At 41.6% G+C, this 23,760-nt stretch overlaps 1 protein-coding gene across 1 annotated transcript in view; it reads right to left on the bottom strand.

Moving 5' to 3' along the window:
• The window catches only part of dock5 (dedicator of cytokinesis 5), a 162,683-nt gene that overhangs the window by 89,947 nt on the left and 48,976 nt on the right, over window positions 1–23,760 (bottom strand). Inside the window, exons 2-10 of the mRNA XM_084323886.1 lie at window positions 11,621–11,704; window positions 11,282–11,322; window positions 11,095–11,150; window positions 10,705–10,801; window positions 8,150–8,298; window positions 7,863–7,998; window positions 3,348–3,505; window positions 1,905–1,986; window positions 945–1,074 (exon numbers count right to left, since the gene is read on the bottom strand). Of these exons, the coding sequence (XP_084180012.1) occupies window positions 945–1,074; window positions 1,905–1,986; window positions 3,348–3,505; window positions 7,863–7,998; window positions 8,150–8,298; window positions 10,705–10,801; window positions 11,095–11,150; window positions 11,282–11,322; window positions 11,621–11,704 (933 nt within the window). The remainder of the gene's footprint in view (window positions 1–944; window positions 1,075–1,904; window positions 1,987–3,347; window positions 3,506–7,862; window positions 7,999–8,149; window positions 8,299–10,704; window positions 10,802–11,094; window positions 11,151–11,281; window positions 11,323–11,620; window positions 11,705–23,760) is intronic.

The following is a 23,760-nucleotide window of genomic DNA, read 5'->3' as shown; positions in this document are numbered from 1 at the left end:
AATTCTGCTGCGAAAGTGGAAGGGCTTATTTCTCATATCCTAGAAATGTAATTTCCTCACTATAGCTTTTAACACTGTATTTTACAAGGTTCTCAGGAGAGGACCAGGAACAGCTGTTTGACTTTGCTCACTGGTTTCCAGGCTGCAGTGAGCTGACGAGTGAGCTGCATCACAGATAGCCAAAACACTGAGACAAGCGGAGTGTCCTTGATCTCCTGATGGCTCTGAACGGTGCAATCCACCCAGCTCTTAATGTTTTTCTATTTTCCTTCCTGCCTAAGGATAACGTAAGCACAACAGTCTCTTCTTTCCTACCGAGCCTGGTTTTCGAGACAACAGAGGAAAATAATTGCTCATGTAACTCACCAATCATCTAGCCAAGAAGGTTTATTAAAGCCAATTTCCAACCGACCTTTCCAAGGCAGGCGGAGTTGGGCATATTTTATAGGTCATGGGATACAAGCAGGTGTGCTTATTTCATTCTGCACATACAGTAGCATCCTTCGCGTCATCTAACCTTTATTTTAACCTTCCATTTAACCGTCCAAGGCGAACATTTCTCTTTCAGTTTTGTAATTGCTTTAATGGCCATGCAAATGTGACGCGGAGAGAGCCGCCGTCTCACCGGTAGGGTTGGGCACCGAAATCCGGTTCTAATAGGAACCGGTTCCTAACAGTTTTTTTTTTCTTTTTACTTTGTTAATTAATACCCTAGTTACAGTACAGCAACCAAATTAAACTGTATCAAGTCAACTGACAATGTGAATAGTATGAAAAAATGTAAGATTTAAAAAATATATATATATATCTCCTGCGAAATAAGCTGTGACCTGTTTTGACCTGCACCTCAAAGAATCGGAATCGAGAATAGTTTAGAACAGGAATCGAAATGGAGAATCGGAACCGTAATCGTTCAAATCCAAACGATGCCCAACCCTACTCACCGGCCACGCCGAACGGTCTTCTCAGGCCTCCTGTGTGCTTCTTCCCTTCCTTGAGCTCCATGCAGCCCACCCTGATGATCTGACAGACCAGGAACAGACGAGGTCTGATCAGGTCGCTGCTGCTCAGGTCCTGGGGAGAGGAGACGATCACAAGAGGAGATGACTCGTGACAACTGGTTCCAAGTGCTGCGTGTTTAAAGCCGGCGAACTAGGTCGCCTGACCCGACTCGTTTGTTTGCGAGAGCATTCGGGTGTTGGATTGGGTCGGAAAACCCTTGACCTGTGAGATCCGAGGAAGTAAAATCATCCTTTGTCTTGTGGTGAATGTGGTGTTCTAACTAGGGATATTCGATATTGGCTTTTTTACCGATATCCGATATACCGATATTGTCCAACTCTTAATTTCCGATATCAACCGATACCGATATATGTGGGGTCCCCCCCCACTTTTGACAATAAAAGGCTTTTGCTTTTTGGTCAGGCTGCTTTCGTATATAATAATTTGTTCTTACTTGCTTGCCTGGGTAAATAAAGGTTAATTAAATGTAAAACAAATTAAAAACACTTTTTTTTACAGATACCGATGATTTTCAAGATTACATTTTAATGCCAATATCGGCCGATAATATCAGACATCTCTAGTTCTAATGTTTTGGGACTCATGACTTCCTGGTGGTAAACACACATTTATCCATTGACCAGTTTATATGAAGTACTTGAAAGCACCATTAATGCAATGAATTAATGTATATTTATAAATATATATATATATATATATATATATATATATATATATATATATATATATACACACATTTGTTGTGTGAGAAATGTGGGCCATTGAGTGAAGCGATCAATCACAGCACAATCAAGCAGCAAACCACGCCCTGAGTGTATTGGGACGACATCGCACCAGAAGAGGCAGGAGGATTACAGTCACCGGGGTGCGGCTTTAGTTACCGTGAACAGCGCTGGCAGGTTGTTGAGCTTCTCTATTTCCTTTGGCATGCCCATGCTGTCCCAGCGCACCAGGAAGTTCTCACTGTGGGGATTTCCATCACAGGCACGGTTAGAAATGTACAATTCCAGTGCCTTCCAAAACTCACATAGGTTAGAAATGTACAATTCCAGTGCCTTCCAAAACTCACACAGGTTAGAAATGTACAATTCCAGTGCCTTCCAAAACTCACACAGGAAGAGACAACATTATCTTAGTCAATTCAAATGTATAAGGTAAGATAAGATAAGACACCGTAATTCCTCTAATAGTGACCTGTATTCAATTAAAAACCGACTCTCTATTAATGACCGGGTGCGCTGTTGAGCTAAGCTATTATAAGCCGACCTCCTAATACAAACCGGGTTACTAATATACGCGTGAGCGAACCTCTCCTTACTTCCGTATGGAACACGGGTCGCGCGCAGCACGTAACACAACAACAACAGAGCAAGCATGGCTACCGGTACTAAACAGAGACGAAAGTTTGACGTTAAGTTTAAAGAGGAAGTTTTGAGGGACGCATAACTGGAGGAGGGACAAAAAAGTGAGCGAGGAGATGGAGACACTACTTTCCGAGTGGAAACATTATGAGAGCTAACGATGCTACCTACTGTTCCCGGAGCTGCTAACTGGCTAACGTTATGAGAGCTAACGTTGCTACCTACTGTTCCCGGAGCTGCTAACTGGCTAACGTTATGAGAGCTAACGATGCTACCTACTGTTCCCGGAGCTGCTAACTGGCTAACGTTATGAGAGCTAACGTTGCTACCTACTGTTCCCAGAGCTGCTAACTGGCTAACGTTATGAGAGCTAACGTTGCTACCTACTGTTCCCGGAGCTGCTAACTGGCTAACGTTATGAGAGCTAACGTTGCTACCTACTGTACCCGGAGCTGCTAACTGGCTAACGTTATGAGAGCTAACGTTGCTACCTACTGTGCCCGGAGCTGCTAAGGTAAAGTTACTTGATTTCACTTTGAAAACGTTGAAATGACCAGTGACCACCTGTAATTGCACTGTTTACTATTTCATACAGTACTTGGTTTCAATAAATGAACCCAGTACATTTTACTGGGTTCAAACTGACACAAAATGTTGATTTATTCATTATGATCCGTTTGAAAATTTGAAATATAGGCCTCTCTCTTATACATGCCTCCTCCTAATAAAAGCCTGGTACCCGCTACAGTTGAAACAAATACAAGCCCGGGTCACTAGATAAGACGAGGTAAGGTAAGGTAAGGTAAGATAAGATAGAAGAAGAAATACCAAAAATGCTGAAAATCATGCATTATTCTACGTAGAATTACCACGTAGCAACAATGCAGATGTGTGGAATGAATGATAGAAAACTCATTAGCATTGGGTTTGATGGTGGATCATTGAGGAGAATGAGAGGCTGACCTGATGAACTCGGACTGGTCGGGGTCGTACAGAGACATGAGCAGCTCTGCATCCTCTCCGATGTTGCATACAAAGTTCTTCAGGTTCATGAGGAGGCTGTAGGTGTGGACCGTGCTAAACAGCGACTGGCGTCTCATTTCCAGGTTCTGTAACCGCGTCTACAGAACACAAGAGGACATACGGTGTATTTAATAATAATAATAATAATAATAATAATAATAATAATAATAATAATAATAATAATAATAATAATAATACATTACAAGGCGGCTAGGTGGCCCAGCGGACATTGCGCTCGTCACCAACGCAAGAGACACCGGGTTTGAATCCGGCTGTCGCCGTTGCCTCCGGCTTGGGCCGGCCGTCATACTAACTCAATTGGCAGAGTTAGCGGGTGGAAGTCGATGGGTGGTAATCTGGACGTTGTGGACAGCGACTCCTACAGGTCGGTTGGGGGACGCCTGCACAGCAGAGACAGGGAATGGCGGGGGTAGTGTGAGCCTCCCACACGTTACACCTCGCCAAATGAGAGTCCGTGCTGGCAGGTGAAAAGATGTGACAGGCTGCCTCCTCGTGTATCGGAGGGGACACGTGATGCAAAGCTTCTATCCTCCCTACAACCGGCCAGTGGGGGGCATATGCGAGCAACGTTCAAGACAGGGGAGGGGAGAATTGGCACCGCGAAATTGGGATGGAAGAAAAATAGAAAAAGGAGAACATTTTTATAATTTTATATATAATTCATTACATTTATATAGCGCTTTTCTAGACACTCAAAGCGCTCCCCACAATGTAGGGTGGAAATTGCCTCCTTCACCACTGGTAGCACCCAACCTTGGGATATGCAGGCTCAATGGCTGCCATACACTGGCACCCGGCACACATCACACTACACAATGGCTGAACGGCTCAGGAGACGGGGATTAATATCAGCCAATTAAGGGGAAGGGATGATTAGGTGGCCTTGATGTCAGAGACCTGATTGGGAATTTGGCCAGGAACGTCGGGGAACCCCCTACTCTTTACTATAGGTGTCCTGGGTTCTTTAACGGCCGAGATTCAGTCAGGACCTCTGTTTAGCATTTCATCCGAAGGACGGGTTTAAGCATGAAGAGGGGGATCGAACCCGGCCGGCCGATGTTATGCCGTAGAATAGGGCTGGGCAATATCGAAAGGAAAAATGTCAAAGTCAAGTCCTTAAATCTAAGGACATATTAAACTATAGGGCCTTGCATATATTTTACTGCTCACTTGTACTCCCTTACATATCATACTGTGTGGAAGTATGGGGGTCGACATTTAAAAATACTGTAAATCCAATAGTCTTACTGCAAAACTGACAGATATGATACTCACCATTGTGTCCTGTATGATGTGTCCTGAATAACAAACACTGGTATTTATTTATTTTTAAAGCCCTTATCGGTAAACAACCTGTTTATATCTCTTCACTGAATATTGGAACCTATTCAACTCGATCAAATGACTGGGTGGTTCTTAGGAGTTTGTTCTGATCTAGGGACGTCAGCTTTTTCCTTTGATTCCTCTAACTCTTGGAATGTCCTCCAACTCTCTCTGAAGTTGGAGGTTCTCCCTTCTCTTGGTCTGTTTAAACGTATGATTTCAGACCATTGTGACTACCTTTAAACTGTTTTAGATTATTTATTATTTATTTGTTGTGTTTCATTTTCTGTGAATATTGCTTTTATTATGTACCGTTTACATTTGTACAATCAACGTTTCTGTAAATGAGGGGAAACCTCAGAAACGTACGATTTTAAATAAAGGTTGAAATAAAAAATAAAAAAGGAAAAGTGGGCCATTCGTAGTCTTAATAAGGCTGATTACTATGATTGCACAAATTTGATTAGATTTAATGATTTGGTTTATTGTAAAGTAATGCAAATAATGTACGGTACGTTTACTGTTCAAAAAGCTAAAAAGGGATTAAAAGGAGATGTATTTTTTATTATAATTATTTTTTATCTTTTTCCTCCTCCTTTTTCCTCTGTTTTTTCTCCCATCCCAATGTTAGTCGTTATGCCAATTCCCAATCCCCTTCCTGGTCGCTGCGCACCTACCCCCTACAGTCGGTCTGGGAGAGTGGAGGCTATCACATGCTTCCTCCGACACATGTGTAGCCAATCAACCACTTCTTTTCACCTGGCAGCGCGGACTCTCACTGAGAGGGTGTAACGTGTGGAAGGATCACACTACCCCCCTTAGATCCTTTTCTCGCTGAGCAGGCGCCCCAACCGAACTGTAGGAGTCGCTGTTTACAACGACCAGGACCCACCCACCGGCTTTCCCACCCTCTAACACTGCCAATTGTGTTAGTACGATGGCCGGCCAAGCCGGAAGCAACGCAGAGAGCTGTGCTCGATACCAGTATATCCTGCGTTGGTGGCGAGCGCCTTGCCCACTGCGCAACCCGGCCGCCATAAAGGAGATGTATTTCTATTACTGGGGTTAACTTGCTGATATAAATTTAAGAATGGTTTGTCTAGCTATTTTTGAGGGTTACAAATGTGAATGATTTTTGTTTTGTTATCATATTTTGGTTTTGGAGGGTAGCTTAGTTTGATAAGAATATAGGACAGGCATTGTGCTTCAGCCTGTACCTTTTCAGTCACAAAACAAAGGCTGCTGACTTTACAGTCTATATTTTCTGTGTTAATGTTAACTGGGAATTACAGCTTTATTTACACACTTCCCCCCATTACCCTGCAGTCGAATAATATGAACATCTTTTGAATTACTCAACATGTGATTTTCCATGTCTAAGAAGATATTGTGAGATAAGTCATCTGAGGAAAGAAAGTGAATATGTTGCCTCTTTACATTTTCTCCCATCCCCCAATTTTGGCATTAGGCCAATTTCCTCCTGGTCGTTGTGCTGCCCTACTGGCGGTCTGGGGAGGGTGTAGACTACCACATGCTGCCCTTCTGTCGGTCTGTGGAGGGTGTAGACTACCACATGCTGCCCTACTGTCGGTCTGGGGAGGGTGTAGACTACCACATGCTGCCCTACTGTCTGTCTGGGGAGGGTGTAGACTACCACATGGTGCCCTACTGTCGGTCTGGGGAGGGTGTAGACTACCACATGCTGCCCTAATGTCTGTCTGGGGAGGATGTAGACTACCACATGCTGCCCTACTGTCTGTCTGGGGAGGGTGTAGACTACCACATGCTGCCCTACTGTCGGTCTGGGGAGGGTGTAGCCTACCACATGTACTGTCGGTCTGGGGAGGGTGTACACTACCACATGATGCCCTACTGTCGGTCTGGGGAGGGTGTAGACTACCACATGCTGCCCTACTGTCGGTCTGGGGAGGGTGTAGCCTACCACATGCTGCCCTACTGTCGGTCTGGGGAGGGTGTACACTACCACATGCTGCCCTACTGTCAGTCTGGGGAGGGTGTAGACTACCACATGCTGCCCTACTGTCGGTCTGGGGAGGGTGTAGACTACCACATGCTGCCCTACTGTCGGTCTGGGGAGGGTGTAGACTACCACATGCTGCCCTACTGTCAGTCTGGGGAGGGTGTAGACTACCACATGCTGCCCTACTGTCGGTCTGGGGAGGGTGTAGACTACCACATGCTGCCCTACTGTCGGTCTGGGGAGGGTGTACACTACCACATGCTGCCCTACTGTCGGTCTGGGGAGGGTGTAGCCTACCACATGCTGCTCTACTGTTGGTCTGGGGAGGGTATAGACTACCACATGCTGCCCTACTGTCGGTCTGGGGAGGGTATAGACTACCACATGCTGCCCTACTGTCGGTCTGGGGAGGGTGTAGCCTCCTCCGACACATGTGGGGTCGCCAGCCGCTTCTTTTTAGCCGACAGCTAGGAGTTGCACTGGGAGTGCATACTGTAACGCACATGGAGGTTCATCCCAGATCGCCTCCCTGCTGAACAGGCCAATAGGAGTCGCTATTGCAATGACCAGGACTCAATTGACCAATGACTGAGATGACTGACCGCTGCCAGGAAATTAACCCAGGTAGTGGTAGGCGAGTGCTTAGCGACACTACCTAGCCGCCCCCTGAATATCTTATGCCCCGTCTCCATTAGCTACGTTCAGCCTGGCTGGGGCTACAGCCATGGTCAGGTTTGGTATGTTGTGGTTGGGTTTGCGTCTCCATTGCGTTTCTTGTAAACTCTCCGGCTGCTAGGCAACCTTTCAACTACACAAGCTAAACCGAGATGATACAACAGTCCCAGCTGGCTTTGGCCAGGTCTGGCCAGGTCATGAAAAGTGGCTAGACAGGCCACAGCAGATAGGCCACAGCATGGCTAAACCCTGGCTACTGGATACATATATATATACTGTGTGTATATATATATATATATATATATATATATATATATATATATATATATATATGCCTCGTCTCCACTAGCCAGGGTTTAGCCGTGCTGTGGCTATATATATATATATATGTCTCCCTGGCCCTGCCCTATTATAGAATGTCATTCATTGATAGCATCAATGGAACACAATCATGCCTTCTCCTCCTGGATCCGGTCGTCGATGCTGCGGGAGGCGATCTCGTGGGCCCGGAACAGACTGACGGTGCTGGTGTTGTCCGGGTCCAGAGTGTTCCCAGCTTCGTCCCGCACCACCAGGTCCAATCCCAGAATGCTGAGCAGAAACACAGACCATCAAAAATCACCCTCGGACGGGTTTACAAGGGCATACTCTTAGCGCCATGACTCAGGCGCATAAAACTTTACAAGCATGTTTATGTCAGGAGGCAATTCTGTGTGATAACGGAAAGGTCTGGGATTCATACCGGTTTCCATAATCAATCTTCGCTGTGACTTTCTTCTTGAGTTCTACGAGGTCGTCCTTGGGCAGCGTTCCCGACACTATCTGGGATCGATACTCGATGAGGCTGTAGGCCATCTGCTGGACAGTCCTGAACAGGGTTGTCTTGTTGGTCTGACCGACAAAACAGGTGTACATTACGTCATCAGCAACACAATCATAGGAGTTTGTCATCAAATGTATTAAATGCATTTAATTGAATAATCAATTGATTGGTATGTAATTGACTCGTCTGTAAAATTAACCCCACATTATTGTCCTTCGGTAGAGAATTGCAATCAATCAGAAGATTAACTAATAACCAAGGACTAAACCATAAGACCATAACTAAACCAAAGACTAAACCATAAGACCATAACTAAACCAAGGACTAAACCATAAGACCATAACTAAACCAAAGATTAAACCATAAGACCATAACTAAACCAAAGACTAAACCATAAGACCATAACTAAACCAAAGACTAAACCATAAGACCATAACTAAACCAAAGACTAAACCATAAGACCATAACTAAACCAAGGACTAAACCATATGACCATAACTAAACCAAAGACTAAACCATAAGACCATAACTAAACCAAGGACTAAACCATATGACCATAACTAAACCAAAGACTAAACCATAAGACCATAACTAAACCAAAGACTAAACCATAAGACCATAACTAAACCAAAGACTAAACCATATGACCATAACTAAACCAAAGACTAAACCATAAGACCATAACTAAACCAAGGACTAAAACATATGACCATAACTAAACCAAAGACTAAACCAGAAGACCACAACTAAACCAAAGACTAAACCATAAGACCATAACTAAACCAAAGATTAAACCATAAGACCATAACTAAACCAAAGACTAAACCATATGACCATAACTAAACCAAAGACTAAAACATATGACCATAACTAAACCAAAGACTAAAACATATGACCATAACTAAACCAAAGATTAAACCATAAGACCATAACTAAACCAAAGATTAAACCATAAGACCATAACTAAACCAAAGATTAAACCATAAGACCATAACTAAACCAAGGACTAAACCATAAGACCATAACTAAACCAAAGACTAAACCGTAAGAAAGACCACAACTAAACCAAAGATTAAACCATATGACCATAACTAAACCAAAGATTAAACCATAAGTTCATAACTAAACCAAGGACTAAACCATAAGACCATAACTAAACCAAAGATTAAACCATAAGACCATAACTAAACCAAAGATTAAACCATAAGACCATAACTAAACCAAAGATTAAACCATAAGACCATAACTAAACCAAGGACTAAACCATAAGACCATAACTAAACAAAGATTAAACCATAAGACCATAACTAAACCAAAGATTAAACCATAAGACCATAACTAAACCAAGGACTAAACCATAAGACCATAACTAAACCAAAGACTAAACCGTAAGACCACAACTAAACCAAAGATTAAACCATATGACCATAACTAAACCAAAGATTAAACCATATGACCATAACTAAACCAAAGATTAAACCATAAGACCATAACTAAACCAAGGACTAAACCAGAAGACCATAACTAAACCAAAGACTAAACCATAAGTTCATAACTAAACCAAAGATTAAACCATAAATCCATAACTAAACCAAGGACTAAACCATAAGACCATAACTAAACCAAAGACTAAACCGTAAGACCATAACTAAACCAAAGACTAAACCGTAAGACCATAACTAAACCAAAGACTAAACCATAAGACCATAACTAAACCAAAGACTAAACCGTAAGACCATAAATAAACCAAAGACTAAACCATATGACCATAACTAAACCAAAGACTAAACCATAAGACCATAACTAAACCAAAGACTAAACCATAAGACCAAAACTAAACCAAAGATTAAACCATAAGACCATAACTAAACCAAAGACTAAACCGTATGACCATAACTAAACCAAGGACTAAACCATAAGACCATAACTAAACCAAAGACTAAACCGTAAGACCATAACTAAACCAAAGACTAAACCGTAAGACCATAACTAAACCAAAGACTAAACCGTAAGACCATAACTAAACCAAAGACTAAACCATATGACCATAACTAAACCAAAGACTAAACCATAAGACCATAACTAAACCAAAGACTAAACCATAAGACCATAACTAAACCAAAGACTAAACCATAAGACCATAACTAAACCAAAGACTAAACCATAAGACCATAACTAAACCAAAGACTAAACCATATGACCATAACTAAACCATATTGTGAATATGTGATGCAGGTAGATGTGCGTGTGATTTATTCAGGGGGGGAAACTCATTCAGCATGAGTTGAAAACGACTGAAAGAAATAAGATGACCCGAGAACGGGCAGCTCCATCCGTGCAGAGAGAGAAACAGCAGGAAACAGCACTCGGTGTTGACAACAGTGTGAACGTCGAGGTAGAGAACAGCAGAGAGAGGGGTGCATGTGACGGTAGGCGAGAGACTGAAAGGAGAGAAGAAGTAAATCTGAACATACCACATAGAGCTTGTGCCATATCTGTGCCCATTCTCTGAGAGTAGCGCCCAACTCCTGCACCAGGGGCAAATCCGCCGGGATAATTACTTCCTGCTGGCTACCAACCAGAAGTAGAGAATCATTAAGATATGGGGAGAGTGTGGTGTGCCATCACTTAAAAAATATCATGTCATTTAATTTTAGTAGGGAGCCTCGAGTGCACTTCCATGCGTGACAAAACGGTTGATTATTTCTGTACGAAAGCCAACAAAAGCGTCACTGAAGCCTCTCTTGATTGGTATTACAGGTGCAGTGGCGTGTTGTATGGTTGACAAATGACTACAGGGGGTGTGGCTGCTGTGGCAGTGAGCCGAAGGAGGATTGTCATTATCGGCGTGTTCCGCTATTTACCCTGTTCCCTCGACAGTGGCCTCCTTCAGGTGGACGTAGGACGCCGGGAAGATGCCCTGGGAAGAGAGGAGGAGCAAGGCATTGAGGAGTGAAAGGCATTCACTCGTGATGTCGAAATAATTAATGAACTATATATGTTTGGATATAATAATGCAATTATATATGTATTATATATCGATGCCGGCACCTTTTGTGATTTGTCCCGCAGTGTGTAGCCTCTGTACCAGCCTATAGGAGATCAGAGATGGATAAGAGAGAGAGATACATACGATAAGAGAGAGAGGTACATGGGATAAAGAAAGGAGCGCTTGGCTCTGCGGTGGTGATACGGATTCCTCGGACATGACGCGTAACAACAGCGTATTGATCGCTGCAGAGCCCTGGCCTGGTTCAGTGTTATCACCGCGGTCTCTCAGGTTTCAGCCTGCGAGGAGGAGGAGGAGGAGGAGGAGGAGGAGGAAGAGGAGGAGGAGGAGGAGGGGGGCTAGGGGGGGGGGGACGTGTCGGGGCCCGTCGGCTCACTCACCTTCAAATGTCTCCAGTATGTGCAGCGTGTCCCCCACCTGTAGACACAGCTCCGGCTCTCCTCTGGGCTCATAATTGTAGATCGCTTGAAGGAGAGAGGAGAAACGTCTCGTTATTATGAGAGTGAAAACACAACGTACGGTTACTGAACCGTATATACGACCATGCATGCATACCGTTCCAGAACTCTGCTGCACGCAAACGAAAGAGCTGCGCGTAGCAGTTGTCAGACATATCTTTTGCTCTCCCCATTAGGGATTGGTCATTAAATTATATAACAAATTTAATCTAATCCTTTATGCGAATATCATTTTGTCTCAAAACCCTTGTTTTTACCGGCACCTACTAGTGTCGTCAAAAATATCGAAAAATCTATACATATCGATTCTGAATATTTAAAACGGTTTCAATACTCATTTCCCGAAATATTGATATTTAATTATTCATTAGAGGAGAACCAACCAGCAACAAAAGCAAATTTGTATTTATTTATTTTTAAAGAAATTATTATTATTATAATAATTTTTTTACATTTTAAGATTGAACCTTTTTCCCCGTGGTATCGAAAATGGTATCGAATATCGATACTTTTCAAGGTATCGTATCGAAGTTCGAAATTACAGTATCGTAACAACACTAGCACCTACACTGTGTAGGGAATTGAGATGGGGCCCTATTAACTGCTAACGGCATGCTGGGTACAGCTCCGCTAGCTAGCATAACAGTCTGTTAACAGCTGGGAGAACAGAAAAGAAAGATGAAGAAAGAGAGACTGGATGTGTTACCATGTTTTTTCACTAAGTTCACACATTTCAAGCGCCAGTGATGTAATTAGGGCTGGGTGATATGGCCTAAAAATTTTATAATAATAATAACTTTATTTGTATAGCACTTTTCATACAGAGGTTGCAGTTCAAAGTGCTTCACAACAGTAAAAAATACAGGCATAAGCGGGCATAAAAAGATAGACAGGTAGCAAGGTATGGCAAATCACAGTGTTTCACATTAGGATCTAGCATCCCAATAGGCTCTCCGCTTACAGTTTTCAGTAACACAAATAGTAAAAATAGTTTAAAATGATTCAGTTTAAAAATAGTCAAAAAATTATAAAATAGAACGGACATAAAAAATACAGGCATGAGCAAGGTATGGCAAATCACAGTGTTTCACATTAGGATCTAGCATCCTAATAGGCTCTCTATTCAGTAATACAAATAATCATAATCACAGTGTTTCACATTTGGATCTAGCAAATAATAAAAATAGTTTAAAATGATTCAGTTTAAAAATAGTCATCAGTAAGAAGTAAAAAGTGCAATAACCGACACATGAATTTGATAGGCAGTGTATAAGAGTAGGCAGGGTAAGAATAGTGCAGGTAAATACAAGTTGTGTCAGGATATCCCTGATGTTTCCTCTTGCCACTAGGTGGTAGCAGATATCTATCAGTGAAATGCCTGAGCAAAGAGATAGGTTTTAAGCTGTCTTTTAAAGATGTCTAGCGAGTTGGCTTCCCTGATGTTTTGGGGTAGTTTGTTCCATAGTTTTGGGGCATAGTTGATAAAGGCTGCATTACCGATCCTCTTTTGACTGCTTCTGGGAGCCTCTAGTAGTCCAGCAGCTGATGATCGCAGTGTTCTTGCTGGTGTGTAATTTATTAGAGTGTTGGCGATGTAGCTAGGTCCCTGTCCATTTAGAGCTTTGTATGTAAGGAGAAGGACCTTAAAGTCAATTCTAAATGTTACAGGAAGCCAGTGTAAAGCAGCTAAGACTGGACTAATGTGCTCTCTCCTTTTGGTTCTAGTTAGCAGTCGGGCTGCAGAGTTTTGGATTAGCTGAAGCCTCTCTGTGGTTTTCTTAGGGAGACCTGTGAAAAGTGCATTACAGTAGTCTAACCGGCTAGATATGAATGCATGAATTAGCTTCTCAGCATCGTTCTGATTAATAAATGGTCGTACTTTTGCTATATTTCTGAGATGGAAGAACGATGTTTTCGTCACTTTGCTAAAATGAGAATTGAAGTTCAGTTCTGAATCTATGATAACCCCAAGACTAGTGACCTCACATTTGATCCAAGGGGTTAGTCCCCCCAGGTTCTTTATTAATGTTTCTTTTTTAGTTTTGGAGCCGATAATTAGAATTTCAGTTTTGTTCTCGTTTAGTTTCAGGAAGTTCTTACTCATCCATTTATTTATTGCCAGTAAGCAGTCTGTAATGGAGCTAATCGCTGTATCATTTGGTTCAGCAGATAAAGTAAAGGACCTAAGCAACTCCCTTGTGCAACTCCATAGTTGTTGTCGTATATATCAGACATGTGATCTCCTAGTTTAACATAGAATTTCCTCCCTCTGATGTATGTTTTAAACCAGCCCAGCACATGTTCTGAGAAACCGACATGGTTTTCAAGACGATCGATTAGAATATCGTGATCGATTGTATCAAATGCTGCACTGAGATCTAACAGGATATGGAGATCTTATTCTCGTCAGAGTTTAGTCTGAGGTCACTGATTATTTTGGTGAGGGCAGTTTCAGTGCTATGATATTTTCTGAATCCTGACTGAAATTCTTCTAAGATGTTGTTTTCTTCAAGAAAGGAATTTATTTGAACTGAAACTATCTTTTCAAGTACTTTACTAATGAATGGTAGGTTGGATATTGGACGATAATTTGCCATTTCATTACTATCCAAGTTAGGTTTTTTTAGTAATGGCTTTACAACTGCTGTTTTAAAGGCATCTGGGAAAATACCAGTCCTAAGGGAAGTGTTTATGATATCTAGCACAGGGCTTGAAACACTATTAAACACCCGTTTGAAGAAAGCTGTAGGTATAGGGTCAATGTCTGAGGTGGAGGAGTTACATTCTGAGACAGTTTTGCAGAGTACATCTAATGTGATGCATGTGAAACTTCTCATGGTTACATTGCGCGGTTTGCCGCAATCAGCTTTATTTCCATCATGAGTAATGCTGGCCCTGATCAAGGTTATTTTGTTGTTAAAGAATAGTGCAAGTTCTTCACACTTAACCGTTGATGACTGAGGAGGTGTAGGGGCAGTGTTGAGTAGTACATTAATAGTGGAAAAAAGGATTCTGGAGTTTCCAGCATTTTCTGTAATGATTTTAGAGAAGTAATCTTTCCTTGCTAAGCGGATGGTTTTATTATAAGCAGTTAAAGCATCTTTGTATATATCACAGCATATGGTGGTTTTTGTTTTTCTCCATTTTCGCTCCGCTGCACGACATTTCCTTTTTTCTTCGTTGACCGTATTATAGTTCAACCAGGGCGAGGCTCTAGTTTTCTTCTTTTTCGTTTTTAATGGGGCGACAGAATTTAATATAGATGACATTGCATCATTGAGATTTTCTACCATTTCATTTAGAGAGCTGTCATGATTGTGTGGTTCATGTAGTCTGATAAGATCAATGAACTTTGATTCAGCCTCGTCGTTTAGGAGCCTCTTTTTAACTATGATTTCTTTTTTTGTTTTAGTAAGGGTTATTTGAGTATCAAAAAATATACAGTGATGGTCGGAGAGAGGTAATTCAGTTATTGAGATATTTGTTATGCTTAGCCCAGTTGTTGTTATAACTAAGTCTAGTGTATTCCCAAGCCTGTGAGTTGCATTTGTTATATGCTGTATTAGGTCAAAGCTATCCAGTAGATTTTTTAGTTCTATAGTTTTGGAGTCTGTTTTCTTATTAAAATGGATGTTCAAGTCTCTATTTAGGATCACCTTATCATATCCGGTAACACATAGTGAGATCAGTTCAGAGAGCTCCTGTATAAATATTGGTGAGTGTCTAGGCGGGCGGTATATTGTGACAATAATAGTTGATTCTGTTTTGAGTTCAATGGCAAGATATTCCATTGACATGAACTCGCCTAGTTCTGTGATTCTAAACAAGAGTTTTGAGGAGAAGATTGCTGCAACTCCTCCGCCCTTTTATTTTTTCTGGGTATTTGAAAAAAGTTATAGTCTGGTGGACAAGCTTCTATCATTATTGATGTAGCTGTGTCATTATTTAGCCATGTCTCTACTAGGCAGATGCAATCTAAGTTATTTTCTTTAATCAGATCATTTACTAAGAATGTTTTATTATTCAGTGATCTGACATTTAGGAAAGCTAATTTTATTTGTTGGACTTCTTTAGAGGAGGTCTGCTTTGGCTTGACCTTGATGGCCCTGAGGTTAATAGCAGGTAAACACATTGATGGCGTATATTTTTCACCATGCCATTGGCTGGTTATGATTACCGGTATGTTTTGAGAGATGGCATGGCAATTGTGCTATACTGCACCGTGCACCGTACTGACTGTGCTGTGTTTTCGGGGACATTTGATCAGACGAGATGGCCTTGTGTGATATGGGGGGGGGGGGGGGGGGGTGGGGACGCCTTGTGCTGCTGCTGCACCTCGTGGTGAGATTGTGTCCTTCGTGATTATCTCTCGTGCTGGTATGAGTTTGATATTCTTGGAGGCCATTAAGGCATGACGCATGTTTGCTGCTAGGAGCCTTGAACCTAAGCGATTTGGGAAGAAGCCATTTCTTTGAAAACGTTCTGGGTTATTCCAGAAAGCATTGACGTTGTCAATGAATTTCAGGCCGTGTACAAGACATGCAGACCCTAACCATGAATTAAAATGTAGGAGTCGACTGAAGGCTTCTTGTCCTCTGCGAAAGCATGCAATTGGTCCACTGATGGACACATCAGTGTCTATGTACACAGACTGATTTGTCTAGTGTGTTCATTAAACGTGTGAAATCGTCTTTCAAAGTCTCTGTGCCAGTCTTCTTTCGCAGGATGTCAAACGATCCAGAGTGAATGACAATTTTTGTTATGCCCGGTCTGATTAGTGTTGGAAGTATTTTGGCCAGCTCTTTCACAGATGTATTGTCTAGACAGATATTTTCTGTGTTTGCCATCTCCACATACCTTGTTGTGGAATCTGCAATCAGTATGCAGTCTATTTTCTGTGTGAGGTTAGCATTTTTCTTTCCAACAGTTTTGGGGCCGTTTGTTTTTGGGCTAGGCCTAGTCTGCCGGTTCTTACCACAGTCCTGTGGCCTTGGTGAAGCCTCGTTAGCCTTCTCAATAGCCGGCATGTTAACGCTGGTCCCGTACCTTCGGCGTTGGCTACCGCGACGTTCTCCTCTGTGCATGGTAGTCTCTTTGCTGTTAGCCGTTAGCTCGGTCTGGGTCGTGTTTGCTAGCCGTGTCGCTCGTGGCTCTGTTTTCCTCGTCGTCTCGTCGTTAGCGTGTGCTCCGATGTGCCGGCTGTTAGCTTCGCTAGCATTAGCGTGAGCTCCGGCATGCAAACTGTTTGCTTCGCTAGTGTTAGCGTGAGCTCCGGTATTCCTGCTATTAGCGTCGTTAGCGTGAGCTCCGTTCCGCTCGTTGTTTGCTTCGCTAGCGTCGTTAGCCACGCTTCTATGTCTCTTTGCTTTTGGTGTTGATATGCGTGTTTCCGAGAGTAGGTTGAAACTATTTCCTGGCGGTACCGGGGGCGAGGTAATAGTCGTGTTCCTGGTTCGTTTATTTCTCCTTTTATCCTTGACGGTGGTCTTTGGTCTAGCTCCTTGCTTGTGCCAGGGACTGTCTTTTGGGTGGTGCTGTACTGTAGCTAGTCTAAGCCAGATCTCAGATTTATTTTTTTATCCGATTTACGACTTTAATTAAAACAAATTTAAACGCCAAGGAAATCATTCAAATAACCTTGTTTTTATTTGACACAAAAAGAAAATCAAACAAAGATGAATTTCCCTATTGGAATTGAAGTGCAAAGTGCAAACCTAACTTTCACCAATCTTCACTTACAAAAATAATAATTATATCTATCTCTATATATATATATATATATATATTAGTGCTGTCAGGCGATTAAAAAAATGTATCTAATTAATTACAGGATTTGTAATGAATTAATCTAATTAATCGCATTTTTATCGCATAACCATTTTATGCCTGATATTCTATAATCATATAATATTTCAAATTGCATGTGTCCGGATGGCAGAATTCAGTACTGTATCTACAAAACCTTCTGTTTAATTATCTTCCATCTATTAATTTGCTTAGATTTTTCAGGTCTGGTCAATTTGAGCATAGTGTTATTCACAGTCAAAGATAAAAAAAATTGTATTGATATTCTCATTTGGTTCATTACAATTTACTCAAGCCTAGTAGTAACAGACACAGTATTTCTGACACTGGGAATACATTCCCTGAGATCCATAGATGTCCCTAGAATCAGATACCAAGAACATGCAAATGGACCATATAAAAAAAAGTCTGTAAATGTGTATTCTACGTTCTTATGGAATGAATGAGATTAAAAAGTTATATAATTTTAATTTTTTTATTTTTTGTTGTAATTAATTTGAGTTAATTTTAATAACACGATAATTTGCTGTGTAATTAATTAATCTAATTAACGCAATAAACTGACAGCCCTAATATATATATATATATATAGCTGGAAATATGAGTGAGAAATTGTTTACCGTCACATGTGATACATGGAAACTATAAAAGAAGGAAGGGTCATCAGGTCACCACTGTGTAGCACATTTGTGCCAAGAGTGGAAACTTTCAGTTAGGCAGACATCGAGTTGAATGGGATCAGCCATCTCCTCGTCATTATTACCTTGGATGTCAGAATCATGTGCAATTTGTTGTTAACTAGCTAACGTTTGCTATATTGGTTTGATGTTTTAATTATTTATCTTACCTTGGTGTCTGTATGTATCATCTGTGTATTTTCTATTTTAGTCATTTTTTCCCGTTACCCTTCGAGAGGCCATCATTGTAAATAAGAATTTGTTCTTAATTTGTTCTGCCTGGTTAAATAAATAAAAATAATATTTAGAATTTCCATACAGGCTTCAATATAACTGGCACCACCAAGCAGAGCATAGAGCGCTGGTATTCTGACATGATGAGACCCCTCCTTCTTTTATAGTTTCCTTGCATAGGAGCGGGAGACCCATTTGATTAATTCCTCCTACATCTGCAGTGGAAAAACAATCACACTGGGAAAAAGTCAGCTCAAGAATGTCTGAGGAAAACGGATTATGATGAGTTCTAACATTTTAAACCTGGGTTGGCAGCACAGGGTAAAGAGGTATAGGTCTGACAAGCTAGCAGTGGAGCGGACTAAGTGCTCAATCACGCAGTGCACAAGAAAGACATGATGTTCTTTCAGAAAAAGACAACATCACATTTGTATCAGAAAGGTGCACTCAGTGGAAAGAAAACATAATTCATCCTCCTGACCCCCCCCCCCCAGGGTTCCCAGATATTGCAAGGACTTTCAAGTACTTTTCTAAGCACTATTTTTCATTTTAAAAAGGGCATTTAAAAGGATACAATTCACTTTTAAATGGTGTTTTTTTATAGAAAAAAAATCTGATCTTATATGTATGACATGTATATCGACATGTGGCCCTCTTGAGGACAATTTTCCCACCGGCATTTTGGTGACGTCTAGCGCTCGGTGTGCATATTATTTAATACAATATACAGGTTTATATCCAGGGCACGAAATAAACTTTTTGACTCACCGGCCAGTGGCGGGTAGATGGGAAAAATCTACCCGCCAAGCATATTTCTTACCAGCCAAATTAAAAAGAAATTTAATAAAATATATATATTATATAATCATACTTGTAGTTGTATTATCTGCGAGACATCGCCACCACGCAACAAGTCTAAATGCTCGCTATCTGCAAACAGCTCCACTGTCTGTGTGTATACTCGAGTAGCCTCCAGCTCCAGCAAGGATTCTCCGGCGCTGCAGCTGGACCCTATACTAAAGTAGCCTCCAGCTCCAGCAAGGATTATCCGGCGCTGCAGCTGGACCCTATACTCTACATTCAGCATGCCCTCATGCGATGGAAGCCAGGGGCTCGAATACGCATCGAATCAATGTTATAAGACATTGATATCAGGAGCCATCTGTAGCTACTGCTAGCCGGCAAGATAACGTTAAGACAACGCCTCAGTGAACTATTTAGTTTACTTCAGGGCTGTACAGTGCGATATATATGTTGCACGTGCTACACTGACGTCAGTCTGTGCGATGAATGGATTGACTTCAGTAGCACTGGTGCGATGTAATGGCCCGTGTGACAAAAAGAAAAAGAAAAGAGTGACGGTATTAAGTAGGGCTGACCTTCGAATTTTTTTTGGCAATCGAAGCTTCGGGGCCGAGCTTCGATTTCAATTCGAAGCTTCGAATTAATTTTTTATTTTTTTTTTATCTTATGTTGTGGGACTTGTACAGCACTTTGGTAAACTTTGTTGTTTTTAAATGTGCTCCATAAATAAAGTGGATTGGATTAATGAATTAAGTAGCCCCTTTCGTGACTGTGACACAGCCAACTGTGTGATTTAATTCAAGGTGGATCGCTGTTGTCGTTTGAACAACTTCAGATTTCATGGGAACTACCAATCCCCCAAATCAAGAATGTTAAAGATGAATGAAGTAAGATTTTGATTATTTGAAATATGGCCTGTGTAGACTAAACTATGCACAGAATTATGTCAGTCTACATGGTCCGGCAATGTAGACCTTGTAGACTCCACCAATTATCAGTGAATGTTCATGCATTTTTAAGAAGGGCTACTTCCACAAAAAAACAAAGAACTCACCAAAACATCTCAGTAGCACCTTATCTAAATGTTCTATTTCATATATGGATATTCATATTTATTTATGTATTGCATGCATTTCTACATTTTATTTCCCATTTTGTTTATTCATCCCAGTATCTTTTAGCATTTACATTCACATTTACATTTAGTCATTTAGCTGACGCTTTTATCCAAAGCGACTTATAAGTTCTGTACGACAGGTCATCAGGAAGGATACAACTCTATCAGCTGAGTAACAATATTCATCAAAGTGTTGCGTGTTACAGTGTAGGTTAGTTTATTAGGACAAGTGCATGACAGTAAGGTTAGTTAGGGTTAGATTTTTTTTATTTAATTTCAGATAATGGTTGAAGAAGTGCGTCTTTAGTAGACGCCTAGACGGCGAAAGATTGGACGGGATTCGGCTGTCCCAACTGGGGTGGGTAGTTCATTCCACCATTGTGGGGCAAGGACTGAGAATAGGCGTGTAGGTGGTGTATATGTGTTTGAGGATGATATCCTTCAAACAGGCAATAGTGATGATATAATTTGGGCAGTGCTGAGCTGGGTTACTTTCCTCCAGTGTATTTGTCCCCCGGCCCCACCCAATGGCCCCATGCACACACACACACACACTGAAGTATAAAAAAAAAAATCTTTTGAAAAAAATATTAATATTTTTTTTTTAAACTTCGATTTCTTTTTAAATGTTGGAAGCTTGTGCCATCGAACGAAGCTTCGAAGCTTCGAAGTATTTAAGACAGCCCTAGTATTAAATGGGCCACGGCGACATAGAATGTTTAATAAAAGTTCCTGCAGTACTGGCCAACCCGCGGACATATATAATGTTTAATAAAACGTCCTGCAGTACTCGCCAACCCGCGGAAATATAGAATGTTGAATAAAAGTCCCGCGGTACTAGCCATCAGTCAAGGAAGCACTCGCAAACAGATAACGTTAACAGCAGAAGATGGAAAACAGACAGACTGACCAACGGGGAACTGCATGTCTGCATCCAACCCTAGTACAACCCTCGAGTCTAAGGCAAGGACACATTTAAATCACAGAGGTGTATGTTAAGTCTATTGGAACTGTATACAGTGGTTAGCTTCTAGTTAGCGTTTTAGCTATAGCTGCTTGCTAGCTAACGTTAGCGGTTAGCTCCGTGTGCGCGTGTGCTCAAAGCAGCCAGCCCCATGTTAGCTAGGTGTATCTGTTATGACTATAGTCTATAATGTTTCCAAAAACGCACCGGACTACGACGTAAGGTTAGACATTTTATTTCATGCTCAAAAGCCCCTGGCTTGCACATCGCAGTCACGAAAGGGGCTAGCTGTGCACAACAGCACACCAACCCAACTGACGTTTCCACAACACTTGACGGTAGGGGTGGACGGTATGGTCTAAAATGTATATCACGGTATAATTTGAAGCATAGACGGTAACGGTATATATCACGGTATCAGTGTTTCCGTTAGAATAATTTTTTTTTCCTGATAGGCAGGCTATATAAAGAATGACATCCTCAAGGCATGTAGATTTATAATATTTTAACTTAAAACTAGGTTACTTTTGCGTATAAAGTCATTATATTCCAAATAAAATAAGTCCCGAGTCCGTGCTGCTCCCATTGCAAACAGCGGGCTGGATGCTGGATTTTGCTAGAAGCATATGTAGCTGCAGAGCCGCAGAGCCAGCGGCGCTTTCAGGTCTGGTCACAGCTTTCAGCCGTTGGGTGGGGGGGCGCTGTTGAGCGGGCCTGTGAGACCTGAAAGCGCCGCTGGCTCTGCGGCTCTGCAGCTGCATGCTATTCGCAAATCCACTGCTGCAGCCGTCCTCCCGTCCTCTCGTTATCATAACACTACACGCATATCATAATGTTTACAGCAAACTGTAGTTGATCACCAGAGGTATGTTTTATTAACGTAGAATAATTCATATAAGAAAAACGATAGGGACATCTCTTACCTTTCTCCACTGGTTAAAAATGCCAGGAACTGAAATTGAAACTTGCTGTGCGCCACGGTGATATGTGTTTATTATGAAATGACAATTGCGTGTTGACACGCCCACTGCGCGAAGCCTCCTAAATAACTTTTTCCAGTTTGCACATATCTATTATCTATGACTAATTCTATCTATTTTTAGGGGCAAATGCGATTGAAATAGTCGCGCTGTGGTTACATGATGTCATTGCTATTTTAGAGCCGCACTACCGGTTACACGGTATAGTCAAAATCCATACCGTAGAGCAAATTAATACCGTATACCGTCCACCCCTACTTGACGGTACTTCACAGCACTGTCGTAAGGCCACCGTGCCGTCTTAAAGGCACAGTGAACACCGTTGTGATGCCACTCAGATGCATACACAACATTGGCTCACCCACCAACAGTGCAGGTGCTGAACTGCTGATCCGAATGTATAGGTAAAAACCATATTATGCATTTTCATCAATAAAAAAATTGCCAAAAAAAAATTCGCTTACGCGCGCGCGCATTCACTGGGGGCCTACAAATACATTCTTTCATGGGGCCCAGAAACTGGAGCTACACCCCTGACTACAGTACTAACTACTACAGAAAAACGTGAGTAACAAGTTTTTGTACAACTCAAGTTCAGACCTATGTTTAGGGTTGGGCACCGAGAACCGGTTCCTAACTTCCGGTTCTGGAAGTAACATATTTGCATTTCGATTCTTAATTTCGATTCTTAAAAAAAACAAAAAAAATAAAAAAAATTAACGGTACTTTGTTAACCCTTTAAATCGCCAAGGACGACTTTAGACGTCATTCCTCGCCATGCGTAATCTGCCAATGACGTCTTACAGCGTCTTTGAGATCAATATTTCAAAAATCTGTCATGGCAATCATATTTCACCCACGGAGACTTGAGACTTGCTGTTGATCTCCTCTCAACTCTCCTACGGTTCAAGACCGCCATCTGGTGGCCGATCGGCGAATCGCCAAAACCGGAAGTGACGCGCCGGAAGTGGTGCTCACCCATATTTCGTCCGGCCACTTGCTATCGCTAGCGGGACTCCAGCTTGATACACTGGATAGCGATCCGTTGCCAAGAACTCGATAAACAACATGATTTGGACGTATATAGCATTATACAACCTGTAAATGGATCGCATATATCAACATCCTATAATAGCGAACTTTCTGCTCCACGCTGATCGCCCAACGCTATGAGGAAGCTGAGGTGAGTTTCAGCGTGTCTGATTATTATTAAACATACACACTGCTCCGATCAACATATCACCCATACTAAATAAATTATTTAACGTCGGCCACGGACTTATAATACCCTAGTTACAGTACAGCAACCAAATTAAACTGTATCAAGTCAACTGACAATGTGAATAGTATGAAAAAAATTAAAGATAAAAAAAAATTCAAAAATATCCTGCGAAATAAGCTGTGACCTGTTTTGACCTGCACCTCAAAGAATCGGAATCGAGAATCGTTTAGAACAGGAATCGAAATGGAGAATCTGAACC

The sequence above is a fragment of the Notolepis coatsorum genome, assembly GCF_963971535.1.
Source record: "Notolepis coatsorum genome assembly, chromosome: 10".
Taxonomy (NCBI): Eukaryota; Metazoa; Chordata; class Actinopteri; order Aulopiformes; family Paralepididae; genus Notolepis; species Notolepis coatsorum.
The sequence above is the reverse complement of the archived record's forward strand: the minus strand, read 5'-3'. Positions and strand labels throughout refer to the sequence as shown.